The sequence below is a fragment of the Cupressus sempervirens genome, chromosome 7 (genome assembly GCF_028749045.1).
Source record: "Cupressus sempervirens isolate cs-2001-9-10 chromosome 7, ASM2874904v1, whole genome shotgun sequence".
Classification (NCBI taxonomy): domain Eukaryota; kingdom Viridiplantae; phylum Streptophyta; class Pinopsida; order Cupressales; family Cupressaceae; genus Cupressus; species Cupressus sempervirens.
The window spans coordinates 781225727-781244898 of NC_143124.1; the positions used below are offsets into that span (position 1 = coordinate 781225727).

At 36.9% G+C, this 19172-nt stretch overlaps 1 protein-coding gene across 4 annotated transcripts in view; it reads left to right on the top strand.

The window, feature by feature from the left end:
* Positions 1-19172, top strand: part of LOC149549661 (6-phosphofructo-2-kinase/fructose-2,6-bisphosphatase-like) — a 229924-nt gene that overhangs the window by 177733 nt on the left and 33019 nt on the right. For all 4 annotated transcript variants that reach the window (XR_016354132.1, XR_016354133.1, XM_089792961.1 and 1 more), the window contains exon 17: positions 11241-11316. Coding sequence is in view for 2 of the 4 variants with exons in the window: in XM_089792961.1 (XP_089649087.1) it covers positions 11241-11316 (76 nt within the window). In the remaining 2 variants the exon portion in view is untranslated. The remainder of the gene's footprint in view (positions 1-11240; positions 11317-19172) is intronic.

Sequence of the window (19172 nt, forward strand, 5' to 3'; positions counted from 1 at the left end):
TAAGAATCGGATATTTTTAGTGCCGGAATCCAAATTGAAGCAGAAAGTCTTGAAGGAAGTACACGACTCACCCCTGACAGGACACCCGGGTTTCCTCAAAACTTACAGAAGCCTTTAGGAGAGATTTTCATGGAAAGGACTTAAAGGGGACGTCTTGCAGTATGTAAGAGAGTGTGCGGTTTGCCAGCAGAACAAGTCCTAACATACTCTACCTGTCGGGTTACTACAACCTCTGCCAATTCTAGAACATAAGTGGGAAAGTATAGTGATGGATTTCATAACAGGGCTTCCCAAGGTGAACGGAAAGGATTTTATTTTCGTGGTGGTTGATAGATTGACAAAGTACTCACATTTCTTCACCATCCCTATCGACCTTCAAGCCGCACAAGTTGTCAATCTGTTTTTTAGAAGAGTCTTTCGTCTGCATGGGTTACCCTGAAACATCGTCAATGATCGAGATGGGCGATTCATCAGTATCTTCTGGACAAAATTGTTTCAGATGGCAGGGACAGAATTATTGCCAAGTACTAGTTACCACCCATAGACAAACGGACAAATGAAGACTGTGAACAAATGGCTCGAAGGATACCTTCGGAACTACGTCTCGGCACAACGAGCATGGGTCAAATGTTTACATCTAGGGGAATATTGCTACAATACCACGTACCACATGTCCATCAGAATGGCACCATTCAAAGCTCTGTACGGGTACGAACCCCTCTCCTTCATCGATACAATTCTGGTTGATAGCTAGACACCAAGGGCGAGGGATTGGCTTCAGGAGGGGAAGAACATACTGAGATGCTTGAAGGAAAACCTATAGTAGGCACAAAATCAACAAAAGATGTGTGCCAACAGACACAAAATGGAGAGGAGCTTCAAAGTAGGGGATTTGGTCTATCTCTGGCTCCAGCCATACTGACAATCTTCATTAAAGGAAAAGGAAAAAGAAAAATTGAAGCCATGATTTTATGGCTCCTATCGTGTAGTTCGTTGCATTGGTGAAGTCGCGTACAAACTGGAACTTCCGGAGGGAAGCCGTATTCATAACATTTTCCATGTTTCATACTTGAAGAAGGCCGTAGGGCAGAACGTCACAGTAGCCACAGACCTTCCACCACTCAATGAAGAAGGAAAGCTCATATTGGAACCAGTCGAGATCATTGAAGTACATGAGAAGACTTTGCGGAACCACACAGTGAAAGAATATCTAGTGCGTTGGAAACACTTGCCATTGGACGACGTAATGTGGGAAGGCGAGCACATCCTCCAGCACTCGTCATTACATTTTCTTGAGGACAAACAAAATTTGGGATGGGAGGACTGAAATGTTCTCGTTATAAAATAAATCATTTATCAAACTATTGTAACGAGTTGTGATTTTATGTATCTCAGACCCATTCTTATTTTGTTTCCGTAGTTTGTGCCATCGACGGCTATCTTTCTACACCTTCGGAAAGTTTTCCTCGATGGGTATTTAAGCATGGCTTAGAGGTAGTCTTTAGGCATGCTTTTGGATTATTTTCTATTTACTGCAAATTCCTGTTTGAGTTCTGGATCGTCCGCCATTTCGAAAGTGAAAGATCTACCCTATTTGGCTTGTGCAGTTTTGGTGGGATTCAACCCTTACCCTATTCTGTTGTTGCATGTATTACTTCACTTAGATCTGGCAAATCGGAGCATCATCTTTGGCAGATATTAATTGAAGGATTATTTGTATTCAAATCTCTATTATTGTCTAGAGTTCATCTAAATTTGTTGTTATTTTCGTATGAGAAAACTCGCCGTCATTGTTGTGGTTGTATCACTTCTGACACAAATACTCACTGACAATTGTCCTTCCTCCAAACTTTCGTATTGCCCTTCATTTGCATTGTACGACCTACTAATTCCACTATATGGCCTAAAACATACCTCCACCGTACATCCTGAAACACACCTTCACCATACAACCTTTTATCTCTAGCATATGGCCTTCTGATTTCTACCGTACGAGAGTCACCTTGACACACCCACCATACGGCTCCTGCTTCTTCACTATACGGCCCTCCTGTGGATACTGTATGGCCTCTCCTGCACCTTGCTCCGGCACCGTACAGACTTCTTGACAGAAACTCTGTACTTTCTCCACTTTTCTCCACCGTACGAACCCCATTGCATTGTACAATTGATCTTTTCATTCGCATACGAGTTATTCAAGCTTCATCTCCACTAGTTATCTAGTCCTCTATACTTAGGAACATCATATATTAGGCTTTAGAACCTTTATCATTTTGTTAGACAAATTTTCAACAAGAGCTTTAAATTCTATAAATCTGGATAACACTTCATCAAATTCTTTAGACTTTAGAAAATAAATCCAAGGTTCACACGAGAAATCAATGAAAGTAAAATAATACCCAAAACCGCTAAGGGAAGAAACAAACATGGGACCACACACCTAGGATATCCTTTCTCTACTTTCACTACTATGAAAAGTACCTTTAATGTTTTTACTTAGAGCATACCCCTTGCAGGCACCTTCTTAATTTTGGCTCAACTTTGGATGACCAACTACTACCGTCTCCATTGAAGACAAGGTTTTGAAATTTAGGTACCAAAATCTTTTATGCCACAACTCACTTGAACTTAAGGAAGCATGAGCTAATGCTTGGATAGGATGAGGTAAAAGCTTGTAAAGGCTGTCACGATGATCTCCAACCTCATGAGATGGCTGAAAGCTAGAGTTCTTCCATGCAACAACTTTTCCTTTAGAAAAAGCAACATGATAACACTTGTCTTCCAATGTTGAAATAGCAATTAGATTTCCCTTAATGCTAGAAAAAAAAAGAACATCACCCAAATGAAGAGGAGTTCTTGCATCCAATTGAAAAGAAGTAGAACCAACAACCTTCACATAATAACATGCATAATCACCAATGATAACTTGAAGATGAGATTCTTTTTTCTTCAAATCGTAGAGGTGCTTGTAATGTCCCCATTTTTTCTAGTATCAGAGTTTTAGGGATTAACCTATTATTGTGATCCTCGTAGGCTTATTGTTGTGGATATAGGGTCTTCTAAGGTAGTGGCTTGGCTTGGGAGGGTTTTGTTTTCTCCACAATTCACTAAGCTATAGGTTGGTCTTCGTTTGGCTCAGATTGGACTTCATTTGGGTTTAGTTTTGTGTACTTACTATTTGTGGTAAGTTGGGTGTTGATTGAGATGGACCCTTTCTATTTTAAGAAATTGCATTCTGTCATATGGAGAAATAATAGGTATATCTCCTATTTCAAATGACATATTTAAATGATGGGTATTTTGGGAGTTATTATATTTTTAGTGGCCAAATAATTATTAATTTATTAAATGGCTTATTGTAAAGTTATAATTTAACTTTACAATTTCACTTGAGAGTTGAGTTATCATTGGAAAGAGTCATTTATTAATTAGTTAAGCCAAGTCAAGTGAAAGAATCTGATGAAAGCTTCTAATTAATGTTGTGTGGTGATGCATCTTGAGTGAAGTTACATTTTGGCAACAAAAAAAGCATCTGGATGTTTTAAATACAAGCCCATTTGTTGAGAAAAACACGTTTGGATATTTATTTGTTTTTGTTGCCTTTGTGGCTTTTTCTGAAGTTCTGATTTTCATTCCCTTGCTCAGGTATAAGAGTTTCGGAGCTAGGATGTGCCTTTAATCCATAGTTGAGATATTGTGAATTAAAGTTTTGAAAATTATTATTAATATCTCTTGCTGTATATACTGTGGTTGGGAGATGTTTATTGCTTGATATTTCCTAGGAGGATTTTGAATCTCTTAGTTTTGCATTTCATCTACTGCTGAGGTATAGCAGATTGGAGTTTGACTTTGATTGCATTGGATTGAGCTTTCTTCCTCATCTCATAAATCACTGATGTTGGGAGTTTGTGGCAGATGTAATACTGTGGATTGGTCAAGCTGAATTTAATTGTGCTGGGTGATTAAATCTATGTGCATTTCTCGTCTCTTTATACGTGTTTTTGTTGTTGATGGGAGGCGGCTATTGGCTGAAGAAATTACTGATTGAAGTGCCGGTTCTGATAATTCAGAGAGTGGACTGATTTGGCATTGGATACTAGATTAATATTGTTGTTTGGAAGCGCAAGTAATCAACATTCTGGGCATCTTTGAAATCTGCAAATATAATTACAGACCTGTGTTCAAAATTGTTGAGGTCTGCATTCTTGTCTTTGGGGTTTGGCATTTTCAGATTTGCTGCTCATGTAATAATGGTCTAATAATTTGCAATTGGTATGTAGTGAACATAAGGTCCAAGCAATTCATATTGAAATTATAATTTCATAATTAGTTTGAAGAATATATTTGCAATAAATTTCAGAACTAGTGTTATTCAAAATTTCAGAATTTTAACGTTCATTTGGCCTAGCAAACGATTTGCAAAGTATTTCCTTGAAATCTGAACTGGTTTGGCAAACATTATTGTTATTCAGAAATTGCTTTCATCTTTAAATTATTTGGAAGTGGGGTAAATGGTGTACCAATAGTATTTGGAATTCGTATCAGTGCTATTAAGTTGCTTGCCAAGTGTTTAATAGATTCTAGCAAATATTGGAGTTGTTGAAGTTAGTCTGGTGAGGGTTATTATAGTGCTCGCAATAACCAGTAATGTGACAAGAGACTAGTATTAATAAGCCAAGTATCACTATTAGTAGGAGCATTGCTAGAAAGTGCAGAAATAAAAGAGAACTTGATGTAGGGGCACCCTTGATTCAAGATCAATGTAATAAGGACCCATAGATATGGTCCATTGTTTGATTGTAATAAGGGGAAACATTTCCAATTGACGTACCTTGTGAGACCAACATCCTTGTTAGGCCATAAGAAGCTCACTAGGTCAATCTTGGTCAAAGGGTCATTGGAAGGGGAAAATAGGTTAGATTTGATGTTTTGGGGCATTTACTGTTTAGGTTCGCTTACTAGGAGAGTTTGGGGTCATTAGACCACTAAGAGAGACAAATTGCTCAAAAGATGTAAAATTGCTAAAAAGTTGCTTAGCAATTATAGCAAAAAGATTGTCAATTTTAATTCCTAACAGCTAACCATTTGAAAATTGGTTGAGATCAGTTGGAACTAATAGGAAATGACATTATAAGCCATTTGGGAACAATTCCCAAGGTTGTTGAAGATTTGCATAAGATTGAAATAATAAAAACTTAAATTTTTCCTAGTTTTCTACGATTGTTTGAATGTGTACTGAATTATACGGACTCTATTCACTAAATGGTGGGCATGATTTGATAGTGGTTTGAATTAATTCTTATACGTAATCGATTTGAGGTTTTGAATCAAATTCCTAAGGAAGTAATAGCTATTTTTCAGATTGTAATCAATACGCTCCAGAATTTAGGGATTGATTGATTCAATGTAAATTGGAGCACTTTTCATTGTAGGAAATTTATGGCCTTTGGTGGAAACGGAGGACCAAGTATGTATTATAATATGCAATTAGTATTGGACCAAGAAGATAAGGGGTTAAGGACTATTGGGAAGCCCAAACCAGTCACCTATATGTGACTAGTTTAGGAATTACATCAACGAGGGGTACAGGGAAGGTAATTGGTGAATTCGACAAAAACTAATGGTGGCTTTGGCGTCTAGGCACAAACACAAAAGTGCTCAAGTTGTTGGGAAGGTTTGGGGACATCATCCTTTAGCAATCGATTTAGATTACAAATCTATTAGGCTTAATTAGGTCTGTAGACATAGTCTTCTTTTTGTGTCATACATTTGGAGTCAAAACCCTAATTGGTAAATATTGTAGGGGATCCAAAAAGGTACTCAAAAGTATGTTTAGATTGGAGGGATGTTTGGGGAAGTTGGAAGTTAGAAGGACAAAACTGGATTAGAAGACCTAATTGCAAAGCAGGCCCAATCAGAGCAAGAACAATATATAGTGAGTTTGGGTGAAAGAAAATTCATAGAAAGAATAGGAAACATGGCTCATATGTGTAAAAGGATTGTTAAAGAATTCTAACTCATCCTTAGAACATTTTGGGGGGATTCAATACACCTTGGCTAGAATTGGGGTTATCCTAGAGAAGATAGAATGAAGAGGGATTAGAATTAGGAGAAGTGAACTCGATGAAGGAAAGTCTACTTGTTTGACACCAAGGGGTAGGGGAGGACATATAGGGGGCTTGAGTCTACAAGTGGCTCTTAGCACTAAGGGTTTGAGGAAAGACCATTGTGGGGTGAATTGATGTAATCTAAGAGAAAGGTTTTGAAAGGTGAAAGGGAAAGTTTAAAATCCTCTGTACCACTCTACATGGGAACCCCTCTAAATATTCACTAGACTCTTTTTTTGAGGAGAAGCAATTTCCACATTAGTAGCAACAAATTGATGTTTGAGTTTGAAGTACAATCTCTAGTAAAATAACCATATTTGTCACATCTAAAATACTGGATCCTAGAAAGATCCTCCTTTTTCTTGGAATTGGGAGCTGGCTCAAAATTCTGAACTCTGAACCTTTTAAAGTTACCTTTCTTCTCGTTCCCATTAGAAATATCAGAAACAAGTACATTATTATTTCATGATGGTTTTTACATTTGTTGCCTCTATCCTCTAGTTTGCATTCTTCCTGGATGCAACTAGCTCTTCATCTGTCAAATTTAGGAAGTACATCTCTTCCACTGATTCCTTGAATAAAGGATTCTCAAGAGTAGGGAAGTCTATTCATGGCTAACATAACCAAGTATTTGTCTACAAAGGATTCTCCAATGGCATTGAGCTGATCCTTTTATTTTGTAATCTTCATAAAGAAGGAAACAATTGATTCTCCTCTAGCGGTTTTAAGATGCAAGAATTGGCATCTCAGGGCTATTCATTTTGTTGAATTCATGCAGGTCCTTCAGAGTTTGAAACATAGCTTTGGCTGAACCAACTTTGAAATAATAGGAACCAAATGGTCCTTAATAGGATTGATGAGAATTTTCCTTGCCATAATCTTGCTCTTTCTCCATTGAGTTTTCTTGGCACTGTCAAAAGGTTCTGCTGCGTCATAGTCAAGAAGATCATTCTCTTCAAGAGTAATCAGAATTTCTAAAGTTCCATGAAGAGAAATTTGAAGAAGCTTCCAGTCTATCTTAAATTTTCAGTCCGTTCACCATTGTAAAGAGTTAAAATAAACAATTGGAAAGAGAGCAAGCAGAAATGTATAACTTAATAAATCTGGTTCTGAATCATTTCTTTAAACTTGGGTTTGATACCATGTCAAATTTCGAATCACAATTATAATAATGTAACAAATGAAATAATCCAAATTTCATACTAACAACTACCTACTTGCCGCACTTAAATACCCCTTTGGAGAAAACTCTCGAGGGTTGACAAAGAATGCTGACACTGCAAAGGACATGTATGTGGCGACGGTGACAGACACAACAATAGTGACAGATACAATGAAGACATCAGACATAGACTGGATGACGAACACGACAATGGTGATGACCATGGACATAGATTCGATGACAAACATGGTCTTAGTTACAGACACAGACATGACGATGGCCACAAACATAACTATGGAAACGGACACAAAATCAACAATGGAGATAGACTCGATGACGGTGATGGATGTGATGACATTGATGGACATGGACATAGTGACAAACACAGTGACAATGATGACAATGAACAAAATGATGGTGACAAACCCAAACTCAGTGACGACAGCAAACATAACTATGGTGATGGACACAACCACAATGACAGACATGGTGATGTACACAACCATGACGATGGACAAGGCCTCGATGATGGATCTGGCCTTGGTGATAGACATAGCCACAGTGATAGACACAACCTTGGGGAAGGACGTGACCACGACGATGGACATAGCTTCAGTGACAAGCACAAAGCCTTGATGATAGATTGAACCTCGGCAACAGACACAACTTCTAGGATGGACACACCCTCGGTTATTGATAGTGTCTTAGCAACGAGCACAACCTCAATGACGAGCGCAACCTTAGTGGTGGGGACAGTCTCAGGCACAACTTGATCTATCCATGTTGTCTTCACAAGACCCATATAAGAAACCTCTTTATTTTTTAGGTGTTCTCCCCATGTTGGTGTAGTAGAAAGATTTAGTAAATCCTCTTGGAGGAGTCCTGTAATCATGCCTTCATTCTCCTCATGTAATGCATCACCATTATCATTGTTGTCCATCTCTCACTTGTGCAAATGAGATATTAGTTTTTTTTCACAATGCTTGAAACATTACTAACCAATCTACATGCTTCTATAGATGGGACACATTCTAGATTACGAACAACCCATAACATAGATGTGATAGGTTGGGATATTTCATCCATCTCATCAATGCACAAAATCATAAGGCTCTCCATAGCAACTAGAACCTTAGTATCATGATCTTCCTCGATGGTGTCCAATAAGTGATGAAACATATCACGGACCAAATGTTGCAACTCAAGATCTAAGAGGAGGTTACCCACTTTGGCATTTGCACAATTCTCCAAGATTATAGATTTTCTTGCCAAAAGGATTACCGCTGATGTCATCTAGGCTCTAAAATTTGTCAACGATCAAATGCGAGATCTCTATCATGGTGTTATCATGATATTGTGCTCTAGGAGTCAAAATTCTCAAGACCTCACTAAGACATGCTGCAACTACTAGCCTTTTTCCCTTGTCATGGTGTCTCAAAAGCTTAGGTTGACTTAAGACATTTTTAATCAGCGAAAGGATTTTTTGTATAAATCTTGAAGGTAATTGGTTCACCTTCCGCAAACATACCCCCAATATATCTAATGGAAGATTGACACCCTCGCTAAGCTCTTTGCCAATCTTTTGTAGTGCCTTCAACCACCACTCTCCATGTCTGTTGGGCACCACAGTGTGATCCAAATTCCAAAATCTCTCAATCATCCCAGCAGGCTAGCAAGATCACCAACTTTGATAGCACTATAATGTTCTATTTCTAGAGGATGGAGGATGAATTGCAACAATGAGGTGTACTAAGGGTGAAGTTGTCGGTAATGCCTAATGGCATATGACTAGGCAATAATTAGTATCGTACGGTAACAATTCTATGCCATATAGTGGAGAGAGGGAGGGTATTGGGGAGATTGTACACTATTGTCATGCACTTGGTATGGAGGGAGTAAGCAGGGCATATGGTATAAGTCGTATAGTGGAAATATAAGGATGACCGTACGTCAGTCAAGGAGAAATGAAGATTTTCGTCTGATGATTGGGCGTGTGACATTGGAGGTGTGGGAAAAATGCTCGAAGTACAGCTAGGTGGTCGTATGGTTGGGGAGGGGCGTACGAAGGTGATGAAGGGAGGTCACATTGACTATACCATATGGTGGATGGAGAAAGACAAGGGGGCGAATGGAGTGAGGGCGTATAGTGTGTGGTAGATAGTTGATACATATAGTGTGTAGGTCATACAGTTGGTAAGCCGTATGACCAGTAATATAGTCGAGAATGTATTGATAGTATTATTGAATACAATGCACTAAATATTCACTAGAGATTGAATGCCAAAACATAGAGATAATCAATTAAATCACAACTATTCCTCCAATTCGTAATAAAGATGATGGTGCTCTGATTTGCCAGATCCAAGCCGGTAATCCAAAGAATGGAATAGGGCGAGGGTTTAATAATTTAATTCCACCGAAACTAAAATAGCCAATTAGGGAAGATCTTCCACTTCTAAAATGGTGAACAATACAAAACTCCAAGAGGAATTCGCAGTCCAAATAAATAATCCAAATCGCATACTCACACTTAGATACCCCTTTGCAAAAAACTCATGAGCATTTACTATGAATGCTGACATGGCAATAAACACTTGCAACCAAAATAAAAGATTGTCCCGAGATATACATAAATCAATCAATATTCCAAACACAAATCTTATTTATATTAATTTGGGCCCCACATTTATTAATAAAATAATAAAATAATAAATTTAATTTAATTATTACAATAAATTTGGGAACATCACAAATATCAAATTCTCACTCTTTTGTCTCTTCCCAAATGATGGTGAGCAACACCCAAGACCAAAGAGGTATGAACGAAGGTGAATGGCTAGATGTTACCAAACAGCATTTATGGCAAACATGACAAGAACTGACATCATAAAGGAATATGGGAGCGTCAAGGCAAATTGTCACACCAAGGCAAAGAACACACTTCAGAATCAGAGAAAGTGATGGCAAATCATCAATGCAAGCAAGTACTTTGCAGATGAAAATAAGAGGGCAGATTTGGGGTCATAGCAAGATTTACAGTCATAATGTACTCACGTGCACCTATAAAAAGAAGAGCAAAGTTTTTAAGGAAGCTTTTCTAGCTTGAATTTTCATATCTGGAAAACGCTCATAGATTCCTTGAAGGGTCTTTTTCCTTTTGATAAATTGATTAATTAAAAAAAAAAAAAAAAAAAAATCAGTCATAATTGTACATTCAAAAGAAAATTTGATCACTTCATGTATGAACAACTATATTATCAGAGGCTCTAGAGTTTCAGAATACACAAGGTTGTGGATTTGAATTATAGTCTGGTGTGAGTGAAGTCAGATAAAGTCTCCTTAGAATGTTTAGGTTTCAACTTTCTTTAGACACTCCATCATAGTTAGAAAAAAGAAAAACAATTTCATTAGATGTCACTGGGAGCCAACAGTCATATTTTCTATTTTTAGCTGTCATAATGTCTGAGAAGATGATCATATTCAGGGATCTACCTGACTTCCATGTAAACATGGACTGCATGATTTGAATTTTATATAATGTGACAGCTTTGAAATTATTTAGCCAAAGGAACACAAAAATGAGTTATGCATTGAAAAGAAAATGTAGTAATTTATTCTTTCCAAAGTTGTAAATACTAGTTTACTGTTAAGTTGCCTATTCTTATGAATCGTCAATGAGTTATTTCACATGATTTAATGTTTCATTAGCTATTGTTCTCAATGATATTTTACTTTTGGAAACCTAGAATTACATATTGGAAGTCATGAAATATTTCCATTCTTGGCAATGAGCCCAACAGTGTGATTCAAAAGTCAGATGTAAAATGCCTACATAGTTGTATCCAAAAATATCTACCTGAAAGTATTTGAGTCAACCTCCATTACTAATGTACATTTGACCCATAATAGAGTGGCCTTTAATTTCTTAGGGCTGTTCATTTCATGATTTTTTCATCTGGATATTTTGGCAGTGAAGCTGGAGAGTTATATGCAAAGAGATTGGCCAATTTTGTAAACAAGAGGCTAAAATCTGAGCGCACTGCTTCAGTAAGTTCCTACCATATTTTGTTGTCACCAATGTTTGCTAGTCATAGACATATTCCAGTTATTCATAGTTGGTTTTTGAGTGAGGAATTCTTACATTTCATGCTACTTCTAAAAACTATACTATTATTGAGTACCTTTTACTTCATATTTGTGATGGTGAATGACATCACATATGGATAAACCACTTGATGAACATAAATTTGCAGTTTTTTTTCTTCCTTCAGTATTATGTATGATAAAAGATGTTCAGCAATTTAGCTTTAAGAATCTTTTATTCTACTCTTGAAAAGTTATAGATGACTTCCATCATGTGATATATTTGTATAGAAGAATAAAACATCATACAATATTTTTATCAATCAGCCTGTTTCTTCTATCACTTATGCTATATGCCAAACCAAATGAAGATGTTTAACTGTAAATTACTTATAGGATGGATGTTTATGTTATAACAATTGGTATACCAAAATTATTCCTATATTTTGGTTTTATTGTCTATACAGTGAGATTTATGGACCACATAAATGGCATACTCCACAAAGCAATCCAAATTTTTGTGAGATTCCATTTGTAGCTAAATGAAGCACATTATGATGTCATAAGTTTAAAAACTGAACAAAATAATAAAATTCTTTTAACAGAAGGGATAGATACTTGCTAGGACCAAGTGTGGAGAGATTATTTATTTAAAGATTGAAAGTTTCTATTCAAATGTTTCATTATAGGGTAGAAGGTTGTAGAGATGTTATAGGGATTGAAACAGGGATTTTACAAAGGCTCAATTAATTGAGAATTTGTAAAGTTATACTAAGTTTATATCAGAATTCAGAATTTGTCTTCAATTTCAATATAATGCTGACTGATGATCAATTTGTTGCAGGTTCAAACTTCAATGACAATGGATTTGATTTTCTTCAGAATATATGTGTTAACAGTAACACTATGGTGATGTACTAAAATATTCTTCATGTTCTGTTTACACTCCTTCAGATCTGCCTTGCATTAATTGATTTCAATGCTTGACAAAATCAGGCAGAGGTATATATATATATGTATGATGAAAGGGTGTGATAGGGAATGGGCATGTCTCCAAATGGAGATGTGACCATTCACGATCATACCTGATCGGTGTTATTAAAACATAACAAATGCTAATCAATGATCATTATATACTTTACCATCGATAATAGTATCATGACCATTGTGATCACGATCAAAGCCCAATCATTCAAATCAATGATTGGTATAGATAAAATACCGCTGAGACACAATCAGAATATATATTATGATATCAGTCGTGATGCAGACATCAGTAAATATAACATCGGTAGAATTCAGATTATATGTGTGTGTGTGTGTATCAGTATGTAATCATATTGGTATACATATACATATGTATAGATTCTGATATCATCTATTACAGATATTGTCTAACTGAAGCTACATACTTTAACATTCCATCTTAGCTAGGGAAGACAAAGTATGTGTGTGTGTGTGTGTGAGAATAAGATTTCCTTGTTTGAAAAGTGATATCACCAACTTGTGATATCAGAGGATATGCTTAAGAGCATCAAGTCTCATGATATTCTTCTCAGTTATGACAATCATCAAGTCTCATGATGTCTACCATAAGAGATCATGGTATATCCATAAATATTATGTCTCTTAATATCCACCATGATAAGAGAACATAATGATCTTCTACTAACATCACGTCTCATGATATCTATCAATATGTTGTTTTAACTATCATGGTTGTCCATGAATATCAAGTCACATGATATTCATCATGATAGGTATCTAATTATTATAAAGTTGTCTCCTTATAATGTTAGAGTCAGCAATTCATAATTAAAAGATCGTCACCTTTTAATACTGTACATAGGATAGGCCCATAAATCATATAGTCAGACATATGATAAAAGAGTTTACACTTTAACATCTTTATAAATATTAATACAGTTATGAGGCTTAATCTCCGAAGCTTACATTTCAACTATACCAAGTTTCTTTTTGAAGTGATCAACTTTCACCTTTGGAAGAGGCTTGGTGAGAATGTCAGTTGTTTGATCACTCATATTAATATATTCCAACTGGATAGCTCATCTTTCCATCATGTCTCTTACATAGTGTTAAGGGATTTCTATATGCTTTGATCTATCATGAAATAACGGATTCATGGATAACTTGATGCAACTTTGATTATCGCAGTAAATAATGGTAGGCTTCAAAGGCTCACCAAATAAACTCACAAGCAATTTTTGAAGCCACATTGCTTCTCTTGCTCCCATTGCTGCTGCAATGTATTCTGCCTTGGTTGAACTCTAAGCAACTAAAGATTGCTTTGTGCAAATCCATGAGATTATAGCTGATCCTAGACTGATACAACATCCTGATGTGCTTTTTTGGTCTTTCACACTTCCAGCCCAATCAGAATCAATATATCCATGTAGTTTCAAATTGGTATTCTCATATTTAAGTTCATACCCAATGGTGCCCTGAAGATATCTCAATATATGCTTCAAAGAAACAAGATGCACTTGTTTAGGTTCACACATGAACTGGGTCAATCCATTCACAACATAGCAGATATCTGGTCGAGTGTTCATAAGGTACATTAGAAACCCATTTACCTGTCTATAAAGAGTGGGATTTATAAGTCTGCATTTGGTCCTTGCTTCTTTTGGTTTGTGCAAATTGGTTTCCATAGGTGTTGACATAGGTTGACAATCCACATTCCAAATCGTTTTAGAGTATCGATAGTGTACTTTTGATTTAGAAAGATGTTTCTTGACTTCTACCGAACTTCCAATCCAAGGAAGTAATGAAGAATCCCAAGTTCATGTCAAATTTAGAAGTCAATTCTTTCTTACACTGATTAATGAGGTGGTCTACTCCTTTAATTAGAAGGTCATCAACATAAAGGATTAAAATCAACATATCACCATTAGTTACTTTAAAATAAAGATTTGGATCAGCATCATTCTTGGAGAATCCAAGACTTAGTAGATATTTGTCAATCCTTTCATACTAGGCTCAAGGAGTCTATTTAAGTCCATATAGAATTTGCAATCTATGGTTTCTACTGCCTCAGGTCCAAAAGAGGAAAGAATATTCAACCTTAAACTATTTCCCAAGAATAACAAGCTTTTGAATCAGGATGGGATTTGGACAATGATACTTATAATCTGAACATGAATATGACTTTGGAAGATTGAGAGAATCTAATCAAGGAGTTAGAAGAGGAGAGATAGAAAAAGAAAAAAGCAAATGACTTTGGAGGATTGAGACAATTAAGGAGTTGGAAGAGGAGAGAGAAAAGGGAAGAGGAAAATAAAATACACCCCTACTAAAGGAGAGAATAGATCAACTAGCAATAGGGGGATCTTAGGAGCAAGTTCAGATAACAATGGAAGTAGCTTTATAGAAGGTGCCAATGTTTTGTGATGTCCCCAATCTTTAAATGAAATAATTTAGTTAACTAATTAATTGCTTCTAGAATTTAAATTATATAATAAAAGGACTATTAAATAATTATTTTAATTAATAAATATGGGGACCCAAATTAATTTTAAATTTTTTTTTTTTGGGGGTCCTGATTGATTTATATATATCTTAAGTCTATCTTTTATTTTGGTCATAGGTGCTTGTAATTCTGTGGGCACTTGTGCACCGTTGGAGTATTCCTCCGACAAGGTATTTATGACTGACAAGTAGGATGTTTTTCGTATACAGCTTGGATTTTATTTTGTATTGAAAATTCTAGTTGAAGTTCTTGTCTTTCATTTTGGAGGTGAAAGATCCTCCCTATTTGGTGAATGTAGTTTTCGTGGTTCACACCCACTCGTCTACCTTTGCAAATATCACTCTGATATTTCATCTGTGCGCCAGATTTGTTGATTGTTTCATATGGAGGTTATCTATACTGCTCTGATTTATATTTTCTTGGACCTTGTTCGATGCCGTTGTAATTTAGAGTACTTTCATTGTCTATAAATGTATTTGAGTTATTGGCATTGGCTATCATCTTTTCATCCAAAGTGCTATCATCTTTTGAGCATCTGTGTTTCTTGGTGGCTATCTATTTGGGCCTGTTCTTGTGCTCATTGTTGATACAACTTCTTTGAATTTATTTATTATCTATACTTGCAATCTATGTGGCAATACAATTCCCATATTGAAGGCACTCAAGGCAACATCATATTTCTGAGGTTCATTTGGAAACACTAAAAGTCAAAGTTTGGGAAACCTATCATGTCCCCTTTTTAGTGACATGCTATTTTTCAGTGAATTTGCTTATCATGGTGTCATGTCCCCTTTTCAAATAATTAAAATAATAATCTTTGCTAAGGCAAGCAGGCCCAAACAGGTGAAGTTTCTGAAAAAGGGGCTAATCTTTGGAAACCAATGGACTAATAAATGAGAAATTATTATTAAAATATGTTTTATTAACCCCTCTTGGACGTGAGTTAGGGTTATGCCCTCTTTTAAAGGATTTGGAGGCATTTTGGGCTCATTCCAGAACTTGATTTTTTCTCATTGCTTTGTTGTTCTTCAGAGGCTGCCAAACCTGTAGAGAAGGAGACCCAAGGACGGGAGTTTGCAAGTTTCCAAGAAGGCTAAGGATGGGAGTTTAAAGCCATTCCATGTGCAAGCTCATGCAAAGTTTGCCTTTGTGCTGAACAGTGCAAATTTGTGGGTTTTTGGGTGTGTTTTTTGTAAGAGTTTGGTGTTTCAGGTTGAGTATTTCATATTAGTTTGGGTTGCTGCTATATTTCGGACTTTTAGATGTTAAAATAGAGCTGAATATATGTATTGAGTCGTGGTTAAACTTCTGTGATAGATTATTAGTGTTTTGTGGTGTTTCCGGGCTATTTTGTGTTATTTTCGAGAGCCCGATGAGCATTGTTTTCGTCATCCGTTTGGGAACTGTTGTGTAAATGTTATATAGATCTGGAAATGTCATTTTGTAGGCTGTTATGTTGCCGAAATTTCTATAAAAATGTCCACTTTCAGATTTATTAATAATATGTGAAGCTGTGAAGTTTTTGGCACTATTTTGGGCATATCCAATTTGGGGTTTATTGAGAAATTGGTGGATTTTTGAAATATTGGTTGTTTGATTTTAAAAATTTGATTAGAGGCTTGAATTATCATATAAAATCAGAGAAATGGACATTTCACATGGACTCTCGTAGGCAGATGATTTTGGTAAGAGAGTCATTCTGATGATTATTTGGGGATTGGATGGTCTTATTTTCTCTTGGGGAGATGGGGTTTATCATATTTCTTTATTTTATGTGTTATGCAGGGCCAAAATATTATAATTTTGAGTTGAGTTGCACATTTATTTTATAAAGTTACTTTTTATATAAAAAGTGCATTATTAAGGGATTTCATAAGAATATTTTATGGATACTTCTAGAAGTTCTTAGAGGCTTTTTAGAAAAGTGAATAAATAGAGTGCTTGGCCTCTCATTTGGACATCTGGACATCCCAGGACTAGAGTTTACACTATTTTCTCTTTGAGCATTTGTGATGCCATTTTGGTCTGTAGATTGTCATTTGATCATTAGGAACGGAGTCTCCTAAGGATTTGCATAACTAAGGAGGTGAAATATCCTTTGAAGGGTTGCACTCTGGAAGTGGTATTCAGCTACTTCAAGTTGGGCTTATTTGGTATTTAGACATTTCCAGTAGGGTTCAATTTTTAGCCTGTGCATACATTTTTGCTCATATCTCACTGTTGGCTGGGAGTTTGATTTTTATTTTCTGGGAGAATTTTCCTTGGAGCCTGGTGATTATTTCTATGCCATTTCCGACACCTTTCAGCCCAGCATTTATTTTTGCTAGGTGCTGTACCAATACGTACATGTACGGCTGTACTTGCAGGCTGTACAGTTAGCAAATTTGAGGGCAGTTTGGTGTTGCATTTTCATCATTTCATCTTCAGCATTCAGTCTCTAGCATTCACTCAATCCAGGTTCTTTCATTTCAGTTTGTAGTTGCAAGAAATTATCAGTTGCATTCAGCCAGCAAGGGTTTGTTTGTAATGTGCCATGTTGTAATGCCTTGAGTTAAAAATCATATATCTTATGTAAAAGCATTTGGTTATCATTGAATGAATAAATTGGCACTTTTTTACATTAGCTATTTGAGTTGATTTTTTGCACAACAATTTCCTTTATTCAGTATTTTATTTTCAGCAATATATTTAGTTTGAATGCCAAGTGTTTGATGAAATTTCTCAATTTAGTATTAGTGGTTATTAGTGGCGTATTGGAAAGTGCCATTATAGTGGTATCAAAGCTAAATCCTGCAATCCTGATGGTTTAGCAATCACATGCAGCCACCTGGGGTTGGCTCTCACAGATTTTACACTCACAAGCAAACTTTGTTTGATAGGGAACAAGATTTTGACAAGCAGCCAGACACCATGGGTGATAGACAAGAGCGTAGCCCACCAAGAGACAATAGGAATGAGGATCAGGAAACAAGGGAATTTTTCAGAGCAATGGTTACAGGACAAGAGCAGATGGCTCAGGCTTTGCAAGCACTCACCACCATAGTTGAGCTCATGAACCCATAGGACAGACGTAATTAGGAACAAGATAGGGGGACACTAGAGCAAGATAATATGAGTGTAGTAGGTTCATAGGGTGCTCCTAGGCACAGGTCATGGACTACAAACAGGCCTACACATCCTACATTCCTTAGAGAGTCGACCCAGGAGGCAGTAGAGGATTATATACTAGAGGACTTTTAGGATGATTTTCGAGTTGCAGATGCAAAATGGTAGGCACTTCCTCCACATGTTTGTGAGTCACTGAATTTTGATCACTACTTGAGTCAAAGAAGAGAGCACATGAGGAGTTGTAGGCAGAATTGGAGGCCTAGAGGAGGTCAGGATAGTGAGTTGCAGCGAGTTGCTAGCAAGCTCATCTTACCATCTTTCGACGGTAGTGGACAGATGACAGCACAAGCTTGGATCCATAAGTTAGATACATTCCTAGTATTGAGGCCTATGTCAGAGACGGATGCTATCAAGTATGCCACTTTGCATTTAGAGGGCGTAGCACATGATTGGTGGTCACATGGTATGGTTACATTGCAGCATAATCAGGTGACATCTTATCAGGATTTTGTGGATAGATTGGTAGAGCACTTTGATAAGAAAGCCCTGAAGGTCTTCTTCCGTGATCTTGCACAGCTGAGACAGACAAACAGTTTGGAGGTCTACATCAGTGAGTTCCAAAGATTATTAGTGATGGTGCAGGATGTGTCCGAGAGGAGGATGGTTATACTATTCACAGAGGGGTTGTCTGAACCTCTAAAGGGGTGGATCAAGGCATTCAATCCCCCTTCATTGCAGGAGGCTATGAGGAAGGCACGGAGCATGGAGCTCACAGCACGCTCCAGTAGGTTCACCTCCAGGAGCACTTCTTCATTCAAGGAAAATAAGAAGTTTGATAAAAACAAGGGCAAAAAAGGTGACAACAAGGGTAAATCAACTGCACCGTTGGATATGGAGACACTGAATGACTTGCATAGGAAGAAGCTATGTTTTTATTGCAAAGGTCCCTGCGAAGAGATCATGATTGTCTATGAGGCTTAAGGGGAAGGCCAACAGGGTTATGTGGGCCTACTACGAGGATTCGGATTTTGATAATTTTGGACATGAGGTTGATCATAGCGATGCAGAAGCCGAGGTAGAAGCAAAAGCTCCAGAGACTAAGGAGTCCGAGTTGCACTTCCAAGAGGCATGCTTCTCTAGCATTCAGTAGGAAGGATCTTTTAGACCGTGTGGTATTCTAGCAGGGCAGAGAGTTATTACTTTGGTTGATATTGGTGCTACA